Source organism: Petromyzon marinus, unplaced genomic scaffold, assembly GCF_048934315.1.
Source record: "Petromyzon marinus isolate PM22_M1 ecotype Great Lakes invasive population unplaced genomic scaffold, UKy_Petmar_22M1.pri1.0 PM_G_Scaffold_44, whole genome shotgun sequence".
Taxonomy (NCBI): Eukaryota; Metazoa; Chordata; class Hyperoartia; order Petromyzontiformes; family Petromyzontidae; genus Petromyzon; species Petromyzon marinus.
In genome coordinates this window covers 1,661,304-1,678,424 of record NW_027422996.1, presented here as the reverse complement: position 1 = coordinate 1,678,424, position 17,121 = coordinate 1,661,304, and the positions used below count along the sequence as shown (strand labels likewise).

Here is a 17,121-nt window from a genome sequence, read left to right as displayed (position 1 = left end):
GTGGTGAGTCTGTGGGTCTCTGTGTGTGGTGAGTCTGTTGGTCTCTGTGTGTGATGAGTCTATGGGTCTCTGTGTGGTGAGTCTATGGGTCTCTGTGTGGTGAGTCTGTGGGTCTCTGTGTGTGGTGAGTCTGTGGGTCTCTGTGTGGTGAGTCTATGGGTCTCTGTGTGGTGAGTCTGTGGGTCTCTGTGTGTGGTGAGTCTGTGGGTCTCTGTGTGAGTGAGTCTGTGGGTCTCTGTGTGTGGTGAGTCTGTGGGTCTCTGTGTGGTGAGTCTGTGGGTCTCTTTGTGAGTCTATGCGTCTCTGTGTGTGGTTAGTCTGTGGGTCTCTGTGTGGTGAGTCTGTGGGTCTCTGTGTGATGATTCTATGGGTCTCTGTGTGGTGAGTCTCTGTGTGGTGAGTCTATGGGTCTCTGTGTGGTGAGTCTATGGGTCTCTGTGTGTGGTGAGTCTGTGGGTCTCTGTGTGGTGAGTCTGTGGGTCTCTGTGTGGTGAGTCTATGGGTCTCTGTGTGGTGAGTCTATGGGTCTCTGTGTGGTGAGTCTATGGGTCTCTGTGTGGTGAGTCTATGGGTCTCTGTGTGTGGTGAGTTTATGGGTCTCTGTGTGTGGTGAGTCTATGGGTCTCTGTGTGTGGTGAGTCTGTGGGTCTCTGTGTGGTGGGTCTCTGTGTGGTGAGTCTGTGGGTATCTGTGTGGTGAGTCTATGGGTCTCTGTGTGTGGTGAGTCTATGGGTCTCTGTGTGATGAGTCTATGGGTCTCTGTGTGGTGAGTCTATGGGTCTCTGTGTGGTGAGTCTGTGGGTCTCTGTGTGTGGTGAGTCTGTGGGTCTCTGTGTGGTGAGTCTATGGGTCTCTGTGTGGTGAGTCTGTGGGTCTCTGTGTGGTGAGTCTATGGGGCTCTGTGTGGTGAGTCTATGGGTCTCTGTGTGGTGAGTCTATGGGTCTCTGTGTGGTGAGTCTATGAGTATCTGTGTGTGCTGAGTCTATGAGTCTCTGTGTGGTGATGAGTCTATGAGTCTCTGTGTGCTGATTCTATGAGTCTCTGTGTGTGGTGAGTCTATGGGTCTCTGTGTGTGGTAAGTCTATGGGTCTCTGTGTGTGGTGAGACTATGGGTCTCTGTGTGTGGTGAGACTATGGGTCTCTGTGTGTGGTGAGTCTATGGGTCTCTGTGTGTGGTGAGTCTATGGGTCTCTGTGTGTGGTGAGTCTATGGGTCTCTGTGTGTGGTGAGTCTATGGGTCTCTGTGTGTGGTGAGTCTATGGGTCTCTGTGTGTGGTGAGTCTATGGGTCTCTGTGTGTGGTGAGTCTATGAGTCTCTGTGTGTGGTGAGTCTGTGGGTCTCTGTGTGTGGTGAGTCTATGGGTCTCTGTGTGTGGTGAGTCTGTGGGTCTCTGTGTGTGGTGAGTCTATGGGTCTCTGTGTGTGGTAAGTCTATGGGTCTCTGTGTGTGGTGAGACTATGGGTCTCTGTGTGTGGTGAGACTATGGGTCTCTGTGTGTGGTGAGTCTATGGGTCTCTGTGTGTGGTGAGTCTATGGGTCTCTGTGTGTGGTGAGTCTATGGGTCTCTGTGTGTGGTGAGTCTATGGGTCTCTGTGTGTGGTGAGTCTATGAGTCTCTGTGTGTGGTGAGTCTGTGGGTCTCTGTGTGTGGTGAGTCTATGGGTCTCTGTGTGTGGTGAGTCTGTGGGTCTCTGTGTGTGGTGAGTCTATGGGTCTATGTGTGTGGTAAGTCTATGGGTCTCTGTGTGTGGTGAGACTATGGGTCTCTGTGTGTGGTGAGTCTATGGGTCTCTGTGTGTGGTGAGTCTATGGGTCTCTGTGTGTGGTGAGTCTATGGGTCTCTGTGTGTGGTGAGTCTATGGGTCTCTGTGTGTGGTGAGTCTATGGGTCTCTGTGTGTGGTGAGTCTATGGGTCTCTGTGTGTGGTGAGTCTATGAGTCTCTGTGTGTGGTGAGTCTGTGGGTCTCTGTGTGTGGTGAGTCTATGGGTCTCTGTGTGTGGTGAGTCTATGGGTCTCTGTGTGGTGAGTCTGTGGGACTCTCTGTGTGGTGAGTCTGTGGGTCTCTTTGTGAGTCTATGGGTCTCTGTGTGTGGAGAGTCTGTGGGTCTGTGTGGTGAGTCTGTGGGTCTCTGTGTGGTGAGTCTATGGGTCTCTGTGTGTGGTGAGTCTATGGGTCTCTGTGTGGTGAGTCTGTGGGTCTCTGTGTGGTGAGTCTGTGGGTCTCTGTGTGGTGAGTCTGTGGGTCTCTGTGTGTGGTGAGTCTGTGGGTCTGTGTGTGGTGAGTCTGTTGATCTCTGTGTGTGATGAGTCTATGGGTCTCTGTGTGTGGTGAGTCTGTGGGTCTCTGTGTGGTGAGTCTGTGGGTCTCTGTGTGGTGAGTCTGTGGGTCTCTGTATGGTGAGTCTATGGGTCTCTATGTGTGGTGAGTCTATGGGTCTCTGTGTGATGAGTCTATGGGTCTCTGTGTGGTGAGTCTATGGGTCTCTGTGTGGTGAGTCTGTGGGTCTCTGTGTGTGGTGAGTCTGTGGGTCTCTGTGTGGTGAGTCTATGGGTCTCTGTGTGGTGAGTCTGTGGGTCTCTGTGTGGTGAGTCTATGGGTCTCTGTGTGGTGAGTCTATGGGTCTCTGTGTGGTGAGTCTATGGGTCTCTGTGTGGTGAGTCTATAAGTATCTGTGTGTGCTGAGTCTATGAGTCTCTGTGTGTGGTGAGTCTATGGGTCTCTGTGTGTGGTGAGTCTATGGGTCTCTGTGTGTGGAGAGTCTATGGGTCTCTGTGTGTGGTGAGTCTATGAGTCTCTGTGTGTGGTGAGTCTGTGGGTCTCTGTGTGTGGTGAGTCTATGGGTCTCTGTGTGTGGTGAGTCTATGGGTCTCTGTGTGTGGTGAGTCTATGGGTCTCTGTGTGTGGTAAGTCTATGGGTATCTGTGTGTGGTGAGACTATGGTCTCTGTGTGTGGTGAGTCTATGGGTCTCTGTGTGTGGTGAGTCTATGGGTCTCTGTGTGTGGTGAGTCTATGGGTCTCTGTGTGTGGTGAGTCTATGGGTCTCTGTGTGTGGTGAGTCTATGGGTCTCTGTGTGTGGTGAGTCTATGGGTCTCTGTGTGTGGTGAGTCTATGAGTCTCTGTGTGTGGTGAGTCTGTGGGTCTCTGTGTGTGGTGAGTCTATGGGTCTCTGTGTGTGGTGAGTCTATGGGTCTCTGTGTGTGGTGAGTCTATGGGTCTCTGTGTGGTGAGTCTGTGGGAGTCTCTGTGTGGTGAGTCTGTGGGTCTCTTTGTGAGTCTATGGGTCTCTGTGTGTGGAGAGTCTGTGGGTCTCTGTGTGGTGAGTCTGTGGGTCTCTGTGTGGTGAGTCTATGGGTCTCTATGTGGTGAGTCTGTGGGTCTCTGTGTGGTGAGTCTGTGGGTCTCTGTGTGGTGAGTCTGTGGGTCTCTGTGTGTGGTGAGTCTGTGGGTCTGTGTGTGGTGAGTCTGTGGGTCTGTGTGTGGTGAGTCTGTGGGTCTCTGTGTGTGGTGAGTCTATGGGTCTCTGTGTGGTGAGTCTGTGGGTCTCTGTGTGGTGAGTCTGTGGGTCTCTGTGTGGTGAGTCTGTGGGTCTCTGTGTGGTGAGTCTGTGGGTCTCTGTGTGTGGTGAGTCTGTGGGTCTCTGTGTGGTGAGTCTGTGGGTCTCTGTGTGGTGAGTCTGTGGGTCTCTGTGTGTGGTGAGTTTGTGAGTCTCTGTGTGGTGAGTCTGTGGGTCTCTGTGTGGTGAGTCTATGAGTCTCTGTGTGGTGAGTCTGTGGGTGTCTGTGTGGTGAGTCTGTGGGTCTCTGTGTGTGGTGAGTATGTTGGTCTCTGTGTGTGATGAGTCTATGGGTCTCTGTGTGGTGAGTCTATGGGTCTCTGTGTGGTGAGTCTGTGGGTCTCTGTGTGTGATGAGTCTGTGGGTCTCTGTGTGGTGAGTCTATGGGTCTCTGTGTGGTGAGTCTGTGGGTCTCTTTGTGAGTCTATGGGTCTCTGTGTGTGGTGAGTCTGTGGGTCTCTGTGTGGTGAGTCTGTGGGTCTCTGTGTGATGATTCTATGGGTCTCTGTGTGGTGAGTCTGTGGGTCTCTGTGTGTGGTGAGTTTGTGAGTCTCTGTGTGGTGAGTCTGTGGGTCTCTGTGTGGTGAGTCTATGAGTCTCTGTGTGGTGAGTCTGTGGGTGTCTGTGTGGTGAGTCTGTGGGTCTCTGTGTGTGGTGAGTCTGTTGGTCTCTGTGTGTGATGAGTCTATGGGTCTCTGTGTGGTGAGTCTATGGGTCTCTGTGTGGTGAGTCTGTGGGTCTCTGTGTGTGGTGAGTCTGTGGGTCTCTGTGTGGTGAGTCTATGGGTCTCTGTGTGGTGAGTCTGTGGGTCTCTGTGTGTGGTGAGTCTGTGGGTCTCTTTGTGAGTCTATGGGTCTCTGTGTGTGGTGAGTCTGTGGGTCTCTGTGCGGTGAGTCTGTGGGTCTCTGTGTGATGATTCTATGGGTCTCTGTGTGGTGAGTCTGTGGGTCTCTGTGTGGTGAGTCTATGGGTCTCTGTGTGGTGAGTCTACGGGTCTCTGTGTGTGGTGAGTCTGTGGGTCTCTGTGTGGTGAGTCTGTGGGTCTCTGTGTGGTGAGTCTATGGGTCTCTGTGTGGTGAGTCTATGGGTCTCTGTGTGGTGAGTCTATGGGTCTCTGTGTGGTGAGTCTATGGGTCTCTGTGTGTGGTGAGTTTATGGGTCTCTGTGTGTGGTGAGTCTATGGGTCTCTGTGTGTGGTGAGTCTGTGGGTCTCTGTGTGGTGAGTCTGTGGGTCTCTGTGTGGTGAGTCTGTGGGTCTCTGTATGGTGAGTCTATGGGTCTCTATGTGTGGTGAGTCTATGGGTCTCTGTGTGATGAGTCTATGGGTCTCTGTGTGGTGAGTCTATGGGTCTCTGTGTGGTGAGTCTGTGGGTCTCTGTGTGTGGTGAGTCTGTGGGTCTCTGTGTTGTGAGTCTATGGGTCTCTGTGTGGTGAGTCTATGGGTCTCTGTGTGGTGAGTCTATGGGTCTCTGTGTGGTGAGTCTATAAGTATCTGTGTGTGGTGAGTCTATGGGTCTCTGTGTGGTGAGTCTGTGGGTCTCTGTGTTGTGAGTCTATGGGTCTCTGTGTGGTGAGTCTATGGGTCTCTGTGTGGTGAGTCTATGGGTCTCTGTGTGGTGAGTCTATAAGTATCTGTGTGTGGTGAGTCTATGGGTCTCTGTGTGTGGTGAGTCTATGGGTCTCTGTGTGTGGTAAGTCTATGGGTATCTGTGTGTGGTGAGACTATGGTCTCTGTGTGTGGTGAGTCTATGGGTCTCTGTGTGTGGTGAGTCTATGGGTCTCTGTGTGTGGTGAGTCTATGGGTCTCTGTGTGTGGTGAGTCTATGGGTCTCTGTGTGTGGTGAGTCTATGGGTCTCTGTGTGTGGTGAGTCTATGGGTCTCTGTGTGTGGTGAGTCTATGAGTCTCTGTGTGTGGTGAGTCTGTGGGTCTCTGTGTGTGGTGAGTCTATGGGTCTCTGTGTGTGGTGAGTCTATGGGTCTCTGTGTGTGGTGAGTCTATGGGTCTCTGTGTGGTGAGTCTGTGGGACTCTCTGTGTGGTGAGTCTGTGGGTCTCTTTGTGAGTCTATGGGTCTCTGTGTGTGGAGAGTCTGTGGGTCTCTGTGTGGTGAGTCTGTGGGTCTCTGTGTGGTGAGTCTATGGGTCTCTGTGTGGTGAGTCTGTGGGTCTGTGTGTGGTGAGTCTGTGGGTCTGTGTGTGGTGAGTCTGTGGGTCTCTGTGTGTGGTGAGTCTATGGTTCTCTGTGTGGTGAGTCTGTGGGTCTCTGTGTGGTGAGTCTGTGGGTCTCTGTGTGGTGAGTCTGTGGGTCTCTGTGTGGTGAGTCTGTGGGTCTCTGTGTGTGGTGAGTCTGTTGGTCTCTGTGTGTGATGAGTCTATGGGTCTCTGTGTGGTGAGTCTATGGGTCTCTGTGTGGTGAGTCTGTGGGTCTCTGTGTGTGGTGAGTCTGTGGGTCTCTGTGTGGTGAGTCTATGGGTCTCTGTGTGGTGAGTCTGTGGGTCTCTGTGTGTGGTGAGTCTGTGGGTCTCTGTGTGAGTGAGTCTGTGGGTCTCTGTGTGTGGTGAGTCTGTGGGTCTCTGTGTGGTGAGTCTGTGGGTCTCTTTGTGAGTCTATGCGTCTCTGTGTGTGGTTAGTCTGTGGGTCTCTGTGTGGTGAGTCTGTGGGTCTCTGTGTGATGATTCTATGGGTCTCTGTGTGGTGAGTCTCTGTGTGGTGAGTCTATGGGTCTCTGTGTGGTGAGTCTATGGGTCTCTGTGTGTGGTGAGTCTGTGGGTCTCTGTGTGGTGAGTCTGTGGGTCTCTGTGTGGTGAGTCTATGGGTCTCTGTGTGGTGAGTCTATGGGTCTCTGTGTGGTGAGTCTATGGGTCTCTGTGTGGTGAGTCTATGGGTCTCTGTGTGTGGTGAGTTTATGGGTCTCTGTGTGTGGTGAGTCTATGGGTCTCTGTGTGTGGTGAGTCTGTGGGTCTCTGTGTGGTGGGTCTCTGTGTGGTGAGTCTGTGGGTCTCTGTGTGGTGAGTCTATGGGTCTCTGTGTGTGGTGAGTCTATGGGTCTCTGTGTGATGAGTCTATGGGTCTCTGTGTGGTGAGTCTATGGGTCTCTGTGTGGTGAGTCTGTGGGTCTCTGTGTGTGGTGAGTCTGTGGGTCTCTGTGTGGTGAGTCTATGGGTCTCTGTGTGGTGAGTCTGTGGGTCTCTGTGTGGTGAGTCTATGGGGCTCTGTGTGGTGAGTCTATGGGTCTCTGTGTGGTGAGTCTATGGGTCTCTGTGTGGTGAGTCTATGAGTATCTGTGTGTGCTGAGTCTATGAGTCTCTGTGTGGTGATGAGTCTATGAGTCTCTGTGTGCTGATTCTATGAGTCTCTGTGTGTGGTGAGTCTATGGGTCTCTGTGTGTGGTAAGTCTATGGGTCTCTGTGTGTGGTGAGACTATGGGTCTCTGTGTGTGGTGAGACTATGGGTCTCTGTGTGTGGTGAGTCTATGGGTCTCTGTGTGTGGTGAGTCTATGGGTCTCTGTGTGTGGTGAGTCTATGGGTCTCTGTGTGTGGTGAGTCTATGGGTCTCTGTGTGTGGTGAGTCTATGGGTCTCTGTGTGTGGTGAGTCTATGGGTCTCTGTGTGTGGTGAGTCTATGAGTCTCTGTGTGTGGTGAGTCTGTGGGTCTCTGTGTGTGGTGAGTCTATGGGTCTCTGTGTGTGGTGAGTCTGTGGGTCTCTGTGTGTGGTGAGTCTATGGGTCTCTGTGTGTGGTAAGTCTATGGGTCTCTGTGTGTGGTGAGACTATGGGTCTCTGTGTGTGGTGAGACTATGGGTCTCTGTGGGTGGTGAGTCTATGGGTCTCTGTGTGTGGTGAGTCTATGGGTCTCTGTGTGTGGTGAGTCTATGGGTCTCTGTGTGTGGTGAGTCTATGGGTTTCTGTGTGTGGTGAGTCTGTGGGTCTCTGTGTGTGGTGAGTCTATGGGTCTCTGTGTGTGGTGAGTCTGTGGGTCTCTGTGTGTGGTGAGTCTATGGGTCTCTGTGTGTGGTAAGTCTATGGGTCTCTGTGTGTGGTGAGACTATGGGTCTCTGTGTGTGTTGAGTCTATGGGTCTCTGTGTGTGGTGAGTCTATGGGTCTCTGTGTGTGGTGAGTCTATGGGTCTCTGTGTGTGGTGAGTCTATGGGTCTCTGTGTGTGGTGAGTCTATGGGTCTCTGTGTGTGGTGAGTCTATGGGTCTCTGTGTGTGGTGAGTCTATGAGTCTCTGTGTGTGGTGAGTCTGTGGGTCTCTGTGTGTGGTGAGTCTATGGGTCTCTGTGTGTGGTGAGTCTATGGGTCTCTGTGTGGTGAGTCTGTGGGACTCTCTGTGTGGTGAGTCTGTGGGTCTCTTTGTGAGTCTATGGGTCTCTGTGTGTGGAGAGTCTGTGGGTCTGTGTGGTGAGTCTGTGGGTCTCTGTGTGGTGAGTCTATGGGTCTCTGTGTGTGGTGAGTCTATGGGTCTCTGTGTGGTGAGTCTGTGGGTCTCTGTGTGGTGAGTCTGTGGGTCTCTGTGTGGTGAGTCTGTGGGTCTCTGTGTGTGGTGAGTCTGTGGGTCTGTGTGTGGTGAGTCTGTGGGTCTCTGTGTGTGGTGAGTCTATGGGTCTCTGTGTGGTGAGTCTGTGGGTCTCTGTGTGGTGAGTCTGTGGGTCTCTGTGTGGTGAGTCTGTGGGTCTCTGTGTGATGAGTCTGTGGGTCTCTGTGTGTGGTGAGTCTGTGGGCTCTGTGTAGTGAGTCTGTGGGTCTCTGTGTGGTGAGTCTGTGGGTCTCTGTGTGGTGAGTCTGTGGGTCTCTGTGTGTGGTGAGTCTGTGGGTCTCTGTGTGGTGAGTCTGTGGGTCTCTGTGTGTGGTGAGTTTGTGAGTCTCTGTGTGGTGAGTCTGTGGGTCTCTGTGTGGTGAGTCTATGAGTCTCTGTGTGGTGAGTCTGTGGGTGTCTGTGTGGTGAGTCTGTGGGTCTCTGTGTGTGGTGAGTCTGTTGGTCTCTGTGTGTGATGAGTCTATGGGTCTCTGTGTGGTGAGTCTGTGGGTCTCTGTGTGGTGAGTCTATGGGTCTCTGTGTGGTGAGTCTACGGGTCTCTGTGTGTGGTGAGTCTGTGGGTCTCTGTGTGGTGAGTCTGTGGGTCTCTGTGTGTGGTGAGTCTGTGGGTCTCTGTGTGAGTGAGTCTGTGGGTCTCTGTGTGTGGTGAGTCTGTGGGTCTCTGTGTGGTGAGTCTGTGGGTCTCTTTGTGAGTCTATGGGTCTCTGTGTGTGGTGAGTCTGTGGGTCTCTGTGTGGTGAGTCTGTGGGTCTCTGTGTGATGATTCTATGGGTCACTGTGTGGTGAGTCTGTGGGTCTCTGTGTGGTGAGTCTATGGGTCTCTGTGTGGTGAGTCTATGGGTCTCTGTGTGTGGTGAGTCTGTGGGTCTCTGTGTGGTGAGTCTGTGGGTCTCTGTGTGGTGAGTCTATGGGTCTCTGTGTGGTGAGTCTATGGGTCTCTGTGTGGTGAGTCTATGGGTCTCTGTGTGGTGAGTCTATGGGTCTCTGTGTGTGGTGAGTTTATGGGTCTCTGTGTGTGGTGAGTCTATGGGTCTCTGTGTGTGGTGAGTCTGTGGGTCTCTGTGTGGTGAGTCTGTGGGTCTCTGTGTGGTGAGTCTGTGGGTCTCTGTGTGGTGAGTCTATGGGTCTCTGTGTGTGGTGAGTCTATGGGTCTCTGTGTGATGAGTCTATGGGTCTCTGTGTGGTGAGTCTATGGGTCTCTGTGTGGTGAGTCTGTGGGTCTCTGTGTGTGGTGAGTCTGTGGGTCTCTGTGTGGTGAGTCTATGGGTCTCTGTGTGGTGAGTCTATGGGGCTCTGTGTGGTGAGTCTATGGGTCTCTGTGTGGTGAGTCTATGGGTCTCTGTGTGGTGAGTCTATGAGTATCTTTGTGTGCTGAGTCTATGAGTCTCTGTGTGGTGATGAGTCTATGAGTCTCTGTGTGCTGATTCTATGAGTCTCTGTGTGTGGTGAGTCTATGGGTCTCTGTGTGTGGTGAGTCTATGGGTCTCTGTGTGTGGTGAGACTATGGGTCTCTGTGTGTGGTGAGTCTATGGGTCTCTGTGTGTGGTGAGTCTATGGGTCTCTGTGTGTGGTGAGTCTATGGGTCTCTGTGTGTGGTGAGTCTATGGGTCTCTGTGTGTGGTGAGTCTATGAGTCTCTGTGTGTGGTGAGTCTGTGGGTCTCTGTGTGTGGTGAGTCTATGGGTCTCTGTGTGAGTAGTCTATGGGTCTCTGTGTGAGTAGTCTATGGGTCTCTGTGTGAGTAGTCTATGGGTCTCTGTGTGAGTAGTCTATGGGTCTCTGTGTGAGTAGTCTATGGGTCTCTGTGTGAGTAGTCTATGGGTCTCTGTGTGGTGAGTCTATGGGTCTCTGTGTGTGGTGAGTCTGTGGGTCTCTGTGTGGTGAGTCTGTGGGTCTCTGTGTGGTGAGTCTATGGGTCTCTGTGTGGTGAGTCTATGGGTCTCTGTGTGGTGAGTCTATGGGTCTCTGTGTGTGGTGAGTCTATGGGTCTCTGTGTGTGGTGAGTCTATGAGTCTCTGTGTGTGGTGAGTCTGTGGGTCTCTGTGTGTGGTGAGTCTATGGGTCTCTGTGTGGTGAGTCTGTGGGTCTCTGTGTGATGATTCTATGGGTCACTGTGTGGTGAGTCTGTGGGTCTCTGTGTGGTGAGTCTATGGGTCTCTGTGTGGTGAGTCTATGGGTCTCTGTGTGTGGTGAGTCTGTGGGTTTCTGTGTGGTGAGTCTGTGGGTCTCTGTGTGGTGAGTCTATGGGTCTCTGTGTGGTGAGTCTATGGGTCTCTGTGTGGTGAGTCTATGGGTCTCTGTGTGGTGAGTCTATGGGTCTCTGTGTGTGGTGAGTTTATGGGTCTCTGTGTGTGGTGAGTCTATGGGTCTCTGTGTGTGGTGAGTCTGTGGGTCTCTGTGTGGTGAGTCTGTGGGTCTCTGTGTGGTGAGTCTGTGGGTCTCTGTGTGGTGAGTCTATGGGTCTCTGTGTGTGGTGAGTCTATGGGTCTCTGTGTGATGAGTCTATGGGTCTCTGTGTGGTGAGTCTATGGGTCTCTGTGTGGTGAGTCTGTGGGTCTCTGTGTGTGGTGAGTCTGTGGGTCTCTGTGTGGTGAGTCTATGGGTCTCTGTGTGGTGAGTCTATGGGGCTCTGTGTGGTGAGTCTATGGGTCTCTGTGTGGTGAGTCTATGGGTCTCTGTGTGGTGAGTCTATGAGTATCTGTGTGTGCTGAGTCTATGAGTCTCTGTGTGGTGATGAGTCTATGAGTCTCTGTGTGATGATTCTATGAGTCTCTGTGTGTGGTGAGGCTATGGGTCTCTGTGTGTGGTGAGTCTATGGGTCTCTGTGTGTGGTGAGACTATGGGTCTCTGTGTGTGGTGAGTCTATGGGTCTCTGTGTGTGGTGAGTCTATGGGTCTCTGTGTGTGGTGAGTCTATGGGTCTCTGTGTGTGGTGAGTCTATGGGTCTCTGTGTGTGGTGAGTCTATGAGTCTCTGTGTGTGGTGAGTCTGTGGGTCTCTGTGTGTGGTGAGGCTATGGGTCTCTGTGTGTGGTGAGTCTATGGGTCTCTGTGTGGTGAGTCTGTGGGACTCTCTGTGTGGTGAGTCTATGGGTCTCTGTGTGGTGAGTCTATGGGTCTCTATGTGTGTTGAGTCTGTGGGTCTCATCATCATCATCATAGTCATCATCGTCGTCATCGTCGTCATCGTCGTCATCGTCCTCGTCACGTTCCTCGCGCCGTCTGAGGTGCCACCCACCCAGCACGGACGGTGAGGGACCCTCCTCCCCGCCGGCCTTGCTCCACCGATATCTGATGGGCGACGTCCCCTCCGTGGACAGGCACTGCAGCGACAGCTCCTCGCCCTGCTGCAGCGAACCGTTCACCACGCAGCTGGGCTGGGACGGCTTCACTGTGCCAGGTGGGACAGTGGGGGGTGGGGGTGGGGCAGCAGGAGAAAGGGCTCACAACAGGCCCAAGTCCTCTCTGTTGCGCTCCGTTTGGCGCCTGTGGCCACGTGACGAAACAAGATCAACGTGCGCACGTAACACTCGTAGACACCCACGGGCACCCAGACACCCACGGGCACCCACAGAGAGCCGCAGACACAGAGACACCCACAGAGACCCACAGAGACACTCACAGAGACCCACAGAGACTCACAGAGACCCACAGACACCCACAGAGACCCACAGACACAGAGACACTCACAGAGACCCACAGAGACACCCACAGAGACCCACAGAGACCCACAGAGACTCACAGAGACCCACAGAGACCCGCAGACACAGAGACACTCACAGAGACTCACAAAGACCCACAGACACAGAGACACAGAGACACTCACAGAGACTCACAGAGACCCACAGACACCCAGACCCACAGAGACCCACAGACACAGAGACACCCACAGAGACGCACAGACACCCAGACCCACAGAGACCCACAGAGACCCGCAGACACAGAGACACCCACAGAGACCCACAGAGACTCACAGAGACCCAGAGACCCGCAGACACAGAGACCCACAGAGACCCACAGAGACCCACAGACACCCAGACCCACAGAGACCCACAGAGACCCACAGACACCCAGACCCACAGAGACCCACAGAGACCCACAGACGCCCAGACCCACAGAGACCCGCAGACACAAAGACTCACAGAGACCCACAGAGACCCGCAGACACAGAGACACCCACAGAGACTCACAGAGACCCACAGAGACGTGCAGACACAGAGACACCCATAGAGACCCACAGAGACCCACAGACACCCAGACCCACAGAGACCCACAGAGACCCACAGACACCCAGACCCACAGAGACCCGCAGACACAGAGACACTCACAGAGACCCAGAGACCCACAGACACAGAGACCCACAGAGACCCACAGAGACCCACAGAGACCCGCAGACACAGAGACACTCACAGAGACTCACAGAGACCCACAGACACAGAGACACTCACAGAGACTCACAGAGACCCACAGACACCCACAAAGACCCAGAGACCCGCAGACACAGAGACACCCACAGAGACCTGCAGAGACCCACAGACACCCAGACCCACAGAGACCCACAGACACAGAGACACCCACAGAGACCCACAGACACCCAGACCAACAGAGACCCACAGAGACCCGCAGACACAGAGACCCACAGAGACTCACAGAGACCCAGAGACCCGCAGACACAGAGACCCACAGAGACCCACAGAGACCCACAGACACCCAGACCCACAGAGACCCACAGACACCCAGAGACCCACAGAGACCCACAGACGCCCAGACCCACAGAGACCCGCAGACACAGAGACCCACAGAGACCCACAGAGACCCACAGACAACCAGACCCACAGAGAACCACAGAGACCCACAGACACCCAGAGACCCACAGAGACCCACAGACGCCCAGACCCACAGAGACCCGCAGACACAGAGACTCACAGAGACCCACAGAGACCCGCAGACACAGAGAGACTCACAGAGACCCAGAGACCCACAGACACAGAGACCCAGAGAGACCCACAGAGACTCACAGAGACCCGCAGACACAGAGACACTCACAGAGACCCACAGAGACCCACAGAGACCTGCAGACACAGAGACACCCACAGAGACCCAGAGACCTGCAGACACACAGACACCCACAGAGACCCAGAGACCCGCAGACACAGAGACACCCACAGAGACCTGCAGAGACCCACAGACACCCAGACCCACAGAGACCCACAGACACAGAGACACCCACAGAGACCCACAGACACCCAGACCCACAGAGACCCACAGAGACCCGCAGACACAGAGACACCCACAGAGACCCACAGAGACTCACAGAGACCCAGAGACCCGCAGACACAGAGACCCACAGAGACCCACAGAGACCCACAGACACCCAGACCCACAGAGACCCACAGAGACCCACAGACGCCCAGACCCACAGAGACCCGCAGACACAGAGACTCACAGAGACCCACAGAGACCCGCAGACACAGAGACACCCACAGAGACTCACAGAGACCCACAGAGACGTGCAGACACAGAGACACCCATAGAGACGCACAGAGACCCACAGACACCCAGACCCACAGAGACCCACAGAGACCCACAGACACCCAGACCCACAGAGACCCGCAGACACAGAGACACTCACAGAGACCCAGAGACCCACAGACACAGAGATCCACAGAGACCCACAGAGACCCGCAGACACAGAGACACTCACAGAGACTCACAGAGACCCACAGACACAGAGACACTCACAGAGACTCACAGAGACCCACAGACACCCACAAAGACCCAGAGACCCGCAGACACAGAGACACCCACAGAGACCTGCAGAGACCCACAGACACCCAGACCCACAGAGACCCACAGACACAGAGACACCCACAGAGACCCACAGACACCCAGACCCACAGAGACCCACAGACACAGAGACACCCACAGAGACCCACAGACACCCAGACCAACAGAGACCTACAGAGACCCGCAGACACAGAGACCCACAGAGACTCACAGAGACCCAGAGACCCGCAGACACAGAGACCCACAGAGACCCACAGAGACCCACAGACACCCAGACCCACAGAGACCCACAGACACCCAGAGACCCACAGAGACCCACAGACGCCCAGACCCACAGAGACCCGCAGACAACCAGACCCACAGAGACCCACAGAGACCCACAGAGACCCACAGACAACCAGACCCACAGAGACCCACAGAGACCCACAGAGACCCACAGACAACCAGACCCACAGAGAACCACAGAGACCCACAGACACCCAGAGACCCACAGAGACCCACAGACGCCCAGACCCACAGAGACACGCAGACACAGAGACTCACAGAGACCCACAGAGACCCGCAGACACAGAGAGACTCACAGAGACCCAGAGACTCACAGACACAGAGACCCAGAGAGACCCACAGAGACTCACAGAGACCCGCAGACACAGAGACACTCACAGAGACCCACAGAGACCCACAGAGACCCACAGAGACCTGCAGACACAGAGACACCCACAGAGACCCAGAGACCCGCAGACACACAGACACCCACAGAGACCCAGAGACCCGCAGACACAGAGACACCCACAGAGACCTGCAGAGACCCACAGACACCCAGACCCACAGAGACCCACAGACACAGAGACACCCACAGAGACCCACAGACACCCAGACCCACAGAGACCCACAGAGACCCACAGACACAGAGACACCCACAGAGACCCACAGAGACTCACAGAGACCCAGAGACCCGCAGACACAGAGACCCACAGAGACCCACAGAGACCCACAGACACCCAGACCCACAGAGACCCACAGAGACCCACAGACGCCCAGACCCACAGAGACCCGCAGACACAGAGACTCACAGAGACCCACAGAGACCCGCAGACACAGAGACACCCACAGAGACTCACAGAGACCCACAGAGACGTGCAGACACAGAGACACCCATAGAGACGCACAGAGACCCACAGACACCCAGACCCACAGAGACCCACAGAGACCCACAGACACCCAGACCCACAGAGACCCGCAGACACAGAGAGACTCACAGAGACCCAGAGACCCACAGACACAGAGACCCAGAGAGACCCACAGAGACTCACAGAGACCCGCAGACACAGAGACACTCACAGAGACCCACAGAGACCCACAGAGACCCACAGAGACCCGCAGACACAGAGACACTCACAGAGACCCAGAGACCCACAGACACAGAGATCCACAGAGACCCACAGAGACCCGCAGACACAGAGACACTCACAGAGACTCACAGAGACCCACAGACACAGAGACACTCACAGAGACTCACAGAGACCCACAGACACCCACAAAGACCCAGAGACCCGCAGACACAGAGACACCCACAGAGACCTGCAGAGACCCACAGACACCCAGACCCACAGAGACCCACAGACACAGAGACACCCACAGAGACCCACAGACACCCAGACCCACAGAGACCCACAGAGACCTGCAGACACAGAGACACCCACAGAGACCCACAGAGACTCACAGAGACCCAGAGACCCGCAGACACAGAGACCCACAGAGACCCACAGAGACCCACAGACACCCAGACCCACAGAGACCCACAGAGACCCACAGACGCCCAGACCCACAGAGACCCGCAGACACAGAGACTCACAGAGACCCACAGAGACCCGCAGACACAGAGACACCCACAGAGACTCACAGAGACCCACAGAGACGTGCAGACACAGAGACACCCATAGAGACGCACAGAGACCCACAGACACCCAGACCCACAGAGACCCACAGAGACCCACAGACACCCAGACCCACAGAGACCCGCAGACACAGAGACACTCACAGAGACCCAGAGACCCACAGACACAGAGATCCACAGAGACCCACAGAGACCCGCAGACACAGAGACACTCACAGAGACTCACAGAGACCCACAGACACAGAGACACTCACAGAGACTCACAGAGACCCACAGACACCCACAAAGACCCAGAGACCCGCAGACACAGAGACACCCACAGAGACCTGCAGAGACCCACAGACACCCAGACCCACAGAGACCCACAGACACAGAGACACCCACAGAGACCCACAGACACCCAGACCAACAGAGACCCACAGAGACCCGCAGACACAGAGACCCACAGAGACTCACAGAGACACAGAGACCCGCAGACACAGAGACCCACAGAGACCCACAGACACCCAGACCCACAGAGACCCACAGAGACCCAGAGACACCCAGAGACCCACAGAGACCCACAGAGACCCACAGAGACCCACAGACACCCAGACCCACAGAGACCCACAGAGACCCAGAGACACCCAGAGACCCACAGAGACCCACAGACGCCCAGACCCACAGAGACCCGCAGACACAGAGACTCACAGAGACCCACAGAGACCCGCAGACACAGAGACACCCACAGAGACCCACAGAGACCCGCAGAGACCCACAGAGACTCACAGAGAACCACACAGACGTGTAGACACAGAGACACCCATAGAGACCCACAGAGACCCACAGACACCCAGACCCACAGAGACCCACAGAGACCCACAGACACCCAGACCCACAGAGACCCGCAGACACAGAGACACTCACAGAGACCCAGACACCCACAGACACAGAGACCCAGAGAGACCCACAGAGACTCACAGAGACCCGCAGACACAGAGACACTCACAGAGACCCACAGAGACCCACAGAGACCCACAGACACCCGCAGACACAGAGACACCCACAGAGACCCACAGAGACCCACAGACACAGAGAAACCCACAGAGACCCACAGAGACCCACAGAGACCCATAGAGACTCGCAGACACAGAGACACCCACAAAGACCCACAGAGACCCACAGAGACTCACAGAGACCCACAGAGACCCGCAGACACAGAGACACTCACAGAGACCCACAGACACAGAGACACCCACAGAGACCCACAGAGACCCACAGAGACTCACAGAGACACTCACAGAGACCCACAGAGACCCACAGAGACCCACAGAGACCCACAGAGACCCGCAGACACAGAGACCC

The 17,121-nt window shown here is 54.7% G+C and overlaps 1 protein-coding gene across 2 annotated transcripts in view; it reads right to left on the bottom strand.

Moving 5' to 3' along the window:
* Positions 1-17,121, bottom strand: part of LOC116937461 (coxsackievirus and adenovirus receptor homolog) — a 58,004-nt gene that overhangs the window by 24,781 nt on the left and 16,102 nt on the right. For both annotated transcript variants that reach the window (XM_076061924.1, XM_076061925.1), the window contains exon 4: positions 11,332-11,484. In XM_076061924.1, the coding sequence (XP_075918039.1) occupies positions 11,332-11,484 (153 nt within the window). The remainder of the gene's footprint in view (positions 1-11,331; positions 11,485-17,121) is intronic.